General features: G+C 32.8%; 1 protein-coding gene across 1 annotated transcript; it reads left to right on the top strand.

Annotated features, from left to right (window-relative positions):
* Positions 1-1,136: 1,136 nt before the first annotated feature.
* On the top strand, positions 1,137-2,486 carry LOC133201690 (toll-like receptor 4). Its single transcript, XM_061337480.1, has one exon. It carries the CDS (start codon positions 1,154-1,156, stop codon positions 2,174-2,176), a length of 1,023 nt encoding a protein of 340 aa, XP_061193464.1. The 5' UTR covers positions 1,137-1,153; the 3' UTR covers positions 2,177-2,486.
* The last annotated feature ends 9,645 nt before the right edge of the window (positions 2,487-12,131 follow it).

The following is a 12,131-nucleotide window of genomic DNA, read 5'->3' as shown; positions in this document are numbered from 1 at the left end:
AGCACTCACAAACATGTGTAGTTTGGACATTTCATATTGTCATCTTGATAACAATAGCATAGAAGTAGACGCCTTCTTACAGCTACCAATCAAGTACCTTAAAATTGATCATAATAATTTCGAAAGTGAACACATGTACCCGGATGTTGCACTTTCTGCACTTCAGTCGTTGTGTAGCCTGGAAAAAGACGTTTTTAAAAATTTTGAATTTACAACACCATTTGAAAACCTAACAAGTTTGTCTGAGTTAAAGTTTAATGTTCTTAGTGATTTTAGTTTATCAAATACGTCCTTTTTAGGACTCAAAAGCTCTAAAATCCAACATCTAAATCTGACGTTTGCAAATCACGTGTATTGTGATGTCACTGAGGATCTGTTTTGCTCCTTTCCCAACCTCACAGATGTTTTCATTAATTTCGGGGGGAAATGTGACGTAACTCCGGCATTACGCTCTTTAAAATGTCTACAGCATCGCAATATTGATAACATTACACTTTATGAAAATAAGAAAAAGATTGAGACAAATGTGATAGTTCTAAATGAAAGGTTACTTGAATATGCTGTTAATATCTGTGTTCTAAAATTATTTATGATTGAAAACAGCATTGCATCTATAACAAAGAATATTCATAACACAACGTTATGGAACTGTTTGCAAGAATTAGATTTAAGCAAAAACGATTTGCATGTCGTAGATGTTTCAGTGGTTGTTTCTTGGATCTTAGCACCTAAATTGAAATATTTGAATTATTGCTGCAATGATCCGTATTGTGTAAAGAACAGCTTTGCTGATATAATACAATACCAATATCAGGATACTTCAGATATCATTCTAACTTTACCAGAGAAACTCGAAGTACTTGATTTCTCGAACAATTGGTTGCACAACATTAAAGAAAAAATACCTCGTTTTAAAATTGTTGGTGAAAGTTTGCAAGCATTGTACATCCAAGACACTAATTTTCCTATGGCGTACGTCGACCAATTTGATTTTCCGTCTTTAAAGATTCTTGACTTATCTGGTAATAAATTTGTTAATGTGCACACTGATTTATTCCAGTCTTCCTTAGGTATTCAAAGTTTATCTGTCAAAGCTGTTAACTTCACGTTCACGTTTTCAACAGTATTAAATTCTGAAAATATATTCAGGAATATGAAAAAACTCTCCATACTAGATTTTTCAGAAAACGATTTGCGTTTTCTTCCACCTACTTTATTCATAGACCAGAAAGAATCTTTGACAGAAATATGTCTTGACCACAACCGATTTTTTAATATTCCGGACTCATTAAGGTATTTGCAAAATTTGAAAAATATCTCTTTACGAAACAATTTGATATCGGAATTTACTAAAAAAGATCAAAATATTTTTGAAACGCTGAATAATATATCACTTTACTTGGAAGGGAATCCGATTTCTTGTACTTGTTCTAGTTTTAAGTCTTTACTCTGGATGAAAAATAACAAGCATCTCTTTGCTGACTTAAGTAGAATCTCATGTGCAGGAAGTAGAAATTTAATCGCTCACTTACTTTATAATGAACAAATCTGGAGAAAATTTCAACTAAAATGTCAAACAGAAACCTGGCTCAATTTCTCTGTGGTATTAATCGTGTTGACTTTATCTATACTTTTTATATCCTTTACGGTGCGGAAATACCGGGTACATGTGGAATACGTCATATTAAGACTAAAAAATAGATGCAAAGATGTGAGTCCAGAAAACAGAAAAAGTAATTATATCTATGACGTTTTTGTGTCATATGGTGAGGAGGACTATGCCTGGATTATTCGTTATCTGTACCCAAAATTGGAAAGCTTAAATACTAAGGCGTGGCTTAAGGACAGAGATTCGATTCCAGGAGATTGGGAGGCAGAGGAGATAGTTAATTGTATAAATGAAAGTAGAAAAGTGCTGTTTGTGATCACTGAATGTTTTCTGGAGAGTGGTTGGGCCTCATACGCCGTCCAGATGACGGTTACTCACGCCTTTCACAACCAACGTCAGAGTTCCATTGTTGTCGTCATCAAAGACAATATACCATTAGAGAGGCTCCCAAACGATATCAAAAATATATGGTGGTGTATTGAGTATTTAAGATGGTCTACAGAAGATGATAATGATGGCCTAATAAAACAGAAGTTATCAAATTTGCTAAAACCAGTAGATGCTTAAATACCAAGACGGTATATAGAAGTATTTAGTTGTAGAATTAAAAAATAAAAGATGTACATATATTATAAAATATTTTAATCATTTTATATATTTTGAAAGAGTTTGTTAACAAATGAAAATTATTAGACATGAACTGTGCCATACAAAATATATCTTCTGTGCAATTATATTTGAGAACTTCTAATGACAGAAGCGTTGCTCTTTTGTTAATCTTCTGTTATTTTTCCCATGTGTCTCTTTATTTATTTTGTACTCTTTACTTATAGAAAACAAATTCTGCGAATCTGTATATTTTTGTATATGACCAAACCGTAATTGGTATGATGCCGACAATTTACGCGTTATAGTTTTAATGTTTAAGTGTTTGAATACTCAGATTCTTAAAGTATTTTGCAAACATGTCCAAGATAAACATAAAGTTTACATATACTTATAATCTGACGTTTTCGATTTCAGATGTTCTAATTCTTCATCAGTGCTGTCAATAATGATTAAGTGGTCATACCCTAGTTTATGTTGGTTATAAAAATTATATTATCTGACTACATGTATATAAATGGTTGTATATTGTATATACAATTGTATTCAGGAAGGACATAAAGATATGTTAACATATATTAGATCTAATAAGGATCTCATATATAAAAATTCCAGTTGACATTAATTTAGGTATAATTATATTTATACATTTGTAATACTTCTAAATAAAAGTAACTCAAGAGAAGTTTTGCGTGGAAATTAGAAAAAAAAGCTTATGTTGTATTACTATATAAAAGGAATTGTAGCAAGTAATGAAGAATTAATGAAGACTCTGAATTTTTTTAATTTATTTTATCATTTTTTTAATACAACGTGAGTCAAAAAGAAATTGGAACAATGTGATTTAAAAATAAATATTCCTAAAATACAAATGCATTCATGACTTTGCATAGTTTTATTAACTCGATATTTTTTATTACATGCAGTGGTGAAATATCCAAGGTTTTCTTAAATGAACCAATGAAACAAGTTTAAAGACGGTAGTCAAGTAAGGGGAAAGCTCATTGAAGTTAATTTGATTAATTAAAGGACAGAGTGTGAGTAATCATAACAAATTCAAAGAAACACCAGTCTAAGATCTGACCATATATATCTGATAACAATAATGGCCGAACACCATCGATACTAGGGACGGGAAGAAAGATGTCAAGTTGGAAAAATTATAAACACTTGTGGTAATGCTCATTTTTCAGATCAAACAAAACAATTTTTAATTATGGATTTTCAACAAGGTTACAAAAAGTATTTTAAATTATCTAAATTATTAAAAGTTCATCTAAGAAACTAACATATTGTCTGTATCAAAAGCGTATACAGGCATATAACAGTAAATAAAAATTAAATAAATGAATCATAAAAGTGGAAGAAAATTACAACAAAAATGCTTTTAGTTAACCCAATAAGATCATTTGTATCAGGCTATATCTGTGTGGTAAGTATTTTTGAAAATAGAGAATAGACCCAGAGATAAAGAAGATGAGCGAACAAGGCAAGCGAAATACCTTGTTCGTCAAATATGAATGAATTAAATCTCAATTACATCAAAATTTTCTTTAAATTTTCTTTAAATTTTCATCTAATATTAAAGTACTGGTATACTGTATGTAAAATCACCACAACTTATAAATCTCACCAATAATGAAATTATTTGCTATTAAAATAACACACACACTAAATAGGGCAAAAAATTTTCTCATACTATAACACAATTTTTCGATATGAGTGGGTCTTCACTCCATTTAATTGAAAGCTTATCCTCATAGTTTGCGTAAAAATGTACATTATTAGTTAACAAAAACATGGAGCAAGGATCCACTGCACCTTAAAAATACACTTTTATGAGACAACATTCGCATCTTTCCTAAAAACTCTTGCAGTCCATTTCGTCAAGGATCAATCTCAAAAATGATTTTAATGTCATTAATCTTCAAGAGTTGCATGTTAAGCGCAGTGGTTAGCGTATTAATCTCAATAATATTCAGGATTTTCTTTTTTGGGTTCAAATCCCACGAATACCACATTATTTCTGACCGTAATTTAATTTCAGTCCTCGAAAGGTTGCCTTACCTTGTACTGTAGGAAGCAGACAATACACAAGGTTTGACGTCGATCGTGACCAATAACGTTCCATACCGTCTGAATTTAACAAACAGTACCCTACTTATTTGAGGTCTGTCTATTTTGAAAACAGTTCATGATTCTCTTCTGTCATTTATAAACAACTTCGCTACTAATTGTCTCTGAAGCTGACAAGCCATATTTAAAACGATTTTTTTACATCCCCGTGCGCCGCAAACGCGTTTGACGACGTCATTTGTAACAAACTCAATTCCAACATTGTATCATTGCTACGGTGTTTTTCCTTTGAGCTAACTTTATAAGCAAAATACAAAACACATATAAACATAGTGAAGGTATATCTTTCCTTAGGTCAACATAAAAAATTCTAAATTTTGCACGTCAATTTTTAAATCCAAAATGGAATTCACACAAGCACATTTTTAAATGAATGTTTTCGTCTCTCATAAACTTGAAGCGTAACAAACCACACACAATGTAGTACAGGGAGCGATATTCCTTGATTTCTAATTCCAACACAAATCGCTGCATCCATTAATTTAGAGAATCGCTGTTCATCTCGGTCAAAAGTGGACATTTTCCCGTGCCGCACGCCACTCGATTGACTTGAACGTTTAAATTGCCCATTTGGTATTTTTACGAGTGTTAGAATTTTTTTTTGAGAGCCTATCAAACGCTGAATTTCATGGTCGGACACTTGTACATATCTTCGTCTCGACCTCGGGACTGGTGAAATTCACACACTCAACTCAGTCTCCATCATGTCTAAAGTACCTCCTATATTGAAACCCATAATATGTTCAGTTCTTAGTTCCGGTAGATCAAACATCATACTTCCCAAAGAATCTTCAACCTGTATCTGGTTTCGTAACTGATCTAAGGAATTTCCTTCATTTCCGGTTTCCGTGTCTAAGAATTGCGAAAGCATAAAATCACAACCGTCATCCATTGCGTTCAGAATTGAATGGACGAAGTAGAAAGTTCAAGAAATACAGCGCGTTATACTTTCCGAATCACGTGTTCTTTTTTCATTGGTCATATAAAATGGTATGGTGAAATTTTGATAGATCATGGCTAACTGAGTGCATGAGAATATATTTGAATTACACGCTATTAACGTGAAATTGATAGATCATGGGTAACTCAATACCTGAGAACAATGATACAAAACATATTGAGTATCTTTTAACTCGTGCATCTTCAGATATCAGACTCAAGGGACAAGCCCCCTCAGCTGATATCTGAAGATACACTCGTTAAAAGATACTCTATATATTACATACTTTAAAAAGTACTACACCAATCCTTTGTCGCTGATGCCATTTACTAGTATGTGAAAATTGATGTATTCCTAAATTTTTTTTCTGGTTTAAAGGATATAAAGGAGTATTCTTCTTAAGTATAGTAGCGTGGTCCCTTTTTACACCCTTGGTTTACCGGTTAAATATTAGCATACGGTATTTTGTTTGTTTTCATTGTGTACAACGAAGTATTTCTACTTAAAACATTGTGTATTTATAATGAATAATTAAACATATCAAAAAATATATGCCTATTCTTAACACCTATCGCACTAAAAAATGCCGGAACATTTTCACCCGATCAGACTATGGTTTCTCTATTACATGGAAATGGGCGGAGACATTTAGATTAGATACTACAAAAAGAAGATCTTGGTATGATATTTTTCTTTCAAAGACGAATTATATGTTGAAGATTCACAATCAACTACAAATGCAATTTTCCATTTACAAAACTTTGGCAATAAAATATATAACAAGATGAACCAAACAAGTTCATGCTGATCGACATAAAACTGAGTACGTTTCAACTGAGAACTAGCACGTTTACTGGGGGCATTTACCCGTAACGACACAAATCCACGTGGCTTGTTATGATTCTAAATAGGTCATAAAGAGGTTAATCGCATGTAAATGAAGTCAGCAAAGAGATTCAAAATCACAATACTTTTAATTAGAAAACATAGAGCACAAGGTTGTTCAACAAAGATATTTTCACTCAACCTTTACACATATAATAGACACATTATATTTCAAACTCGACTCTGAACAAACCTGTGCTCGGTGTTTACGAAAGCTTTGAAGTGTGTACCTGCCACTGATTTCTTTTGATATTCATGAAAATCTACGGACCCTACCTTAAACGCGCAGCTTCGTATGCTGCCTGTATCTATTGTTTGACATTTTTAGATGATGATTCAAATAATAAAGACATTAGTTAATAATAAAATTTATTTTTTTAAAAAAAAATAATAAATGTTCGAAATTTGACGAGTTACCGGGGACCACAAATAAGCCTTATTGAGACTTGTTCTTTGAGTTTCTACATATTATCAGAAAAACAAATGCAATTGAAAAAGTTACTATCGCAAATTATTCCGGATTTTATTCGTGCATCGACAGACCATATCGACCTTCCCTACAAATAGACATACATATGATATTATTAATATGAAAGATTTTTTGGTAAAAATTCACTTTTTAAAGGAACACTGAACAAATTATAGCTGAACAAAATTTGGTTATTGTGGGTTGAATGGAAAAAACCCCCACACTTATTTGAGATTTCGGGCATTGCAAAAGATGTGAATTTATATCACTACAAACGCATTGCATAATTTGTAAAGGTTGTACAAAAATGCAATGTCAAACTGCGCCTAGGTGTAAATACGTGTACATTCCTTTTCCTTGTTACATATGTGTGGCATTAATTTAAGTTTATAATGACAGGTAAAATTCAATAAGAAAGTGAAGCAATTAAGACTTTCAGAAATGTATCCCCCCACAAAAAAATGAGATAGAGAATAAGAAAAAAATGTTTTCTCATACTAGTCAATTTTAATGGACTTACAAAAATTTCTGCGACAGATTCTTTCCATTACACTTTATTTTGCCAATAAAAACAAGAAGACCATCGACCAAAAAAAAAAAAAAAAAAAAAAAAAAAAACAGGTTAACGTAAAGTTTACTCAGTCGAGTGTATCCAACACATTTGGAAGGAAAATTGTTTTTTTTTACAACAACGGGATATTTGGGAAATTCCAAAAAAGTAAATACTACTTCAACCGTCTCCAATCAAGGTATGTAATAACTAAATTAAATCACAAATATCTATTCTGTTTTTACAATCTAAGAGTAGAAGTTTGGGTAGCTTGTATATATTCCACAGCAACTTCACCAGGACCTTCATGAGCTGTATTTCGTGAAGTGTAAGCGTCCTTTTCTAGATAGAACCATAATTACCCATTTAAAAAGGGTTTCGTCAAAAACTCCTAGACTGTAGCCTTTCTCACATGAAATTTTCTACCTCTGATACTCTTTGCACGAAGTTTGGGGGGAAATCTTTATCAAAATTCGTCGTCTGTGCCTTCACCATTTAAAACTTTTATTCATTAATGAATGAACATGGAGTTACATCTACTGCCCTTAAGCTTTGTTGTACAGGTATTGGTTTTTCCATACTTATGTTCATGTATTTGCTTAATGAAATGGAAATGACCTGGTTTTTAAGGTACTACAAACATCCATGAAATCTGTTTTAACTCTTTTCATATAAAATATACCAGAAAAAAGAATAATGTCACTATAATGTCAATAATTAAGGATCTTTGTAAGAAAAATAATAAGTTTTCTCCTTGTTACTTTTTTTAATTTGAGACATCCTATATATTGGTTATTCGAGAGCCTACATTTTGAATTGTTTTCATGGCATCGACATGCCATATAACCGTCTGTTATTAAATGAAAAGTAACTTCTGATCCATTTATAGTAGAGACCTGATAATTTGTACATATTAATGAGGTTTCTCAATCCTTTTTGTACAATAAAGGTCAAGGTTATATTAGGAGGTTATAATTAAAGGTCAAATATAATGACGTCATTTACTGATTCTTTTAATTTTTTTGCACTGGATTTATTTTAAATAGCAAAAATATCTGGAATGGTTGGTTCAATTTTCCTCATTTTGAAATATTTTAATTTGGGTTCTATTTCCACTATTCTGTTGATATTTTGTCAAAAATGACTTTTACATCTTCTCTAAAGAGGACTTAAAGTATAGCATATTTACATGGGAATTTTCAAAACCTGGGCTATGTATATTTTGAGGAAAATATTAAGCCTATCTATTGTGTACTACCTTACGTAGGTTTATCTAAACACAAAAACACATAAGTCCCTGCCTTCTCAAGATAGTGAAACAAACACAAAAGAAGTTAAATGTTCATTTTCTATAATTAAAATCCTTCACAGAACAAAAAGATTTACAAAATGAGTTTTCTTTTAAAGTCATGTTTTACTTTAACTGTTAATAAGGAAACTAGTCAACAGTCAAGAAATCAGCGTGTGTAGTAACAAATTAATTGAGCATAACCATAAATACAAAGAAAAAGTCCATATCTATATAACTGGTTATTTATAAGCTGCTGACTTGCAAACAGATGTTTTGAGATGTGTGTTGAAAGCACTTAAAGGAAGTACAAACTAAAAATTAAGCACTAAAAATAATCATTACATTTAATTTTTTTTTAACTCAATGGAGGATTCAAATTGGTTGAATCCTATGGGCGTACAAGAAATAATTTCCTAATTCTTTAATTTGAAGAACTCATTTACAGAAAATATAAATTAGATCTGGAAAAGAGGAATAAACTTTTGCTTGATTCTTATATCAGTCATTGTAGAAATTAAAGCTGGTGCTATATATATATATATATATATATATATATATATATATATATATATATATATATATATATATATATATATATATATATATATATATATATATCTTGAAAAAAAAAAACTCTGAATCCCAACACAGAAATCTAATTTTGGATGACTTTCGTCATTATTCAGTGTTTAATGAAATAGTGTGTGATTTGTTGTCTCAACTGATACCTGTGTTACAGCTTTTCTTTTTAAACGTTTCAATAGTTAATCACAAAAGCCATTGCAAGATTACAGACATACCACTTGAAAAATGACCCATACTGCTATATGGGACCTCGGTTTATGCGGTCTCATATGAAGGACCTATATTTTCGTCTCACAGTGGGTTTCGAACCTGTGAGGAATGGATCAACTCCTTACTCCGTAACTTTGTAGCAAAAACTCTTACCACTGCTCCACATGGCTGATAATTTCACATTAAAAAAATTGATCCTATAGATGTGATTCTCCCAACCTACCTGAAGTACAGTATGTATCATTTAAGACTGCTTCATAAAACAAGCTAATGCTCAACATACATCGGACAATTTTTCCACCTATCTGTACTCCTATGCACTTTTGACGGTTTCAGATTAATTAGATATGGAAATATAACCTAGGTTACAGATGATTTCCCCATCTACCTTAGCTTCTAACAGCTTGTGTTCCTGCACAAAAAACCGTTCACGGTAGCTCAGTCGGTAGAGCGCTCGCTCCGTGATCGGGAGGTCGTGAGTTCGAATCTCGGCCGCGACAGACCTAAGTCGATAAAAAATAGGTAGCAACTGTTCCTTCGCCATGCGCTCGGCACTTTGAAGTGAAAGTTGCGGGTCCTTCGGATGAGACCTTAAAAACCGAGGCCCCGTGTCACGGCAGGCGTTGGCACGATAAAGATCTCTCACTGCTCAATGGCCCTGAGTGCCGAGTAAAGGTCAAAATTTGAAGCCCTTCACCGGTATATGGTGACGTCTCTATATGAGTGAAAGATTCTCGAATGGGACGTAAAACAATATACAATCAATCAATCAATCCTGCACAAAAAAGTAAATACTCTTACTGACTTTTGACAATCACATTTAATTTAAGGTCAGATGACACGTTCCTCAAAAATATATAATTTCCCCCAAGAATTCATCACTGAATTATTGCTACTTAAACAAGTTTCCTCACAAAATATCGAGGTACCTTACCAGGCATTTGTGCAAGATACAAGAGGATGCTATTACTTTCAAAATCCTTATGGGTAATCTTTTGAATTGTCCAATGTCACAATTTTGGGTGTAGTTATTAAGAAATAAAATTGAAAACAATTTAAAAATCAAAAGAACATGAAAATTTATAAATAGTTTTTGATATAATACCAAGAGAAAACCATATATTTGAGGAACGTGTCGTCTGACCTTAACTTGAAGATATTTACGTTTTTTCAATATATTTTCCCCACTTACCTGAAGTTTGTACTAGCTTAACTGCATCATAACATATGCTATTCATCTACAAACTTTGGACAGTTACCAGATTAATTTGCATGAAAATAAAACTCTGATGCTAAATTATTTCTTCCACCTACCTGTAGGTTGTACCAGCTTAGAATACTGTGCATTTTTCACCATTTTCTTAGGTACTTTGGATGGAAACAAGATTAATTTAATTATATGGGAATACTTCTTTGATCCCAAGTGCCTTTTCTTTCCTACCTACTAGCTAATACTCATGCAAAAATATTGTAAAACTCTTTCTACTCTGCTGAGTCAAAAGATAATTTAACATAAGATAATTTAACATAAGGATAGCTGATATTGTTTTCCCGCCTACCCTTGTCTTGTACCAGGTTATCTTCCAGCCCAGTAATTGTCAACACACTTCGCACAGTAACCAGATTTTATTTTACATGAAAATATTACTCCAACCTCATATATTTTATCGTCGCCCGCGTGGGGCAGTGGTTAGAGCGTCTGCTCTAGAGTCGCGGTGAAAGGAGTTGATCCTTACGTCGAGGGTTCGAATCCCACTGTGGGACGTGGAGACCGGTCCTTCGGATGAGACCATATAAACCGAGGTCCCGTGTCGCAGTAGGTGCTGGCACGATAAAGATCCCTCAGTGCTCAATGGCCGTAAGTGCCGAGTATAGGATAAAATTGGCAGTTCTCCACCGGCAAGTGGTGGCGTGTCCATATGAGTGAAAACTTCTCGAGAGGGACTTTAAACAACATACAAACAAACAGATGTTTTATCCCACCTACCTGTAGTTTGTTCCAGCTATAATTCCAGGATAAAATATGCCAATACCTTACTTACTTTAGACAGTCGCAAGAGTAATTCAACAGAGGGATATGACCCTGATACCAACTTTTCTGCCATCTATTTGTATTTTGTACTAGCTTAACTTCCGGCAAAGTAGAAATTATTCATCAACAAACCAGATTTATTTAACATGAAAATTTTATCCTGAATTCAGATGTTTATCCGACCTATCTAAAGTTTGATCCAACTAAAATCCAAGTTTTTTACTGTAAATCACTTTTTATTTGCGAGAATTTTATTTTTGTGGAATAACGTCTGTATGCATTTTGTCTGCTTGCTAAGATTTTATTCTCGCGGATAGTTTTAATGTAAAGGATTATAAATCACAATAGCTACAGCTCGAGAAAATTTTGTCTCGCTGATAAATACCAAATAACTATCCCGCGAAAATCGGTGTCGAGAAATATATTGATTTATGGAAGTTATTTATCAACAAACTTTGAACAACATCAGATTTATTACCCTGATCTCAGATTTTTTTATCCGACCTACCTGTAGTTTGTACAAACTGAAATTCCAGCATAAAACATGCAAAACTTTAGACGGTCACAAGAGTATTTCAATGGAAGGAAATAACCCTTATACCAAATATTTTTGCCACTTACCTGTAGTTTGTATTGGCGAAAATTCCAATATAAAACATGCTAATACCCTACCTACTTTGGACTGCCGCAAAAGTAATTCAACCGAAGGTTATTACCATCAAAACAGACATTTACTGCCACCTACTTGTAGTTTGTATCAGCTGTTGATAAAAAAGGTATACTATTCTGGAGGTTAAGTTGGCACAAACTGCAGGTAG

This window comes from Saccostrea echinata, unplaced genomic scaffold, assembly GCF_033153115.1.
Source record: "Saccostrea echinata isolate AGI-Se365-2 ecotype Australia unplaced genomic scaffold, CSIRO_AGI_Sech_v1 ptg000045l, whole genome shotgun sequence".
In the NCBI taxonomy this organism is placed as follows: Eukaryota; Metazoa; Mollusca; class Bivalvia; order Ostreida; family Ostreidae; genus Saccostrea; species Saccostrea echinata.
Note: the sequence above shows the minus strand (reverse complement) of the source record. Positions and strands in the feature narration are given on the sequence as shown.

Excerpts from the sequence above, each read along its gene's own strand:
- LOC133201690 (XM_061337480.1), top strand. The coding sequence starts at position 1,154 with ATGAAAAAACTCTCCATACTAGATTTTTCAGAAAACGATTTGCGTTTT.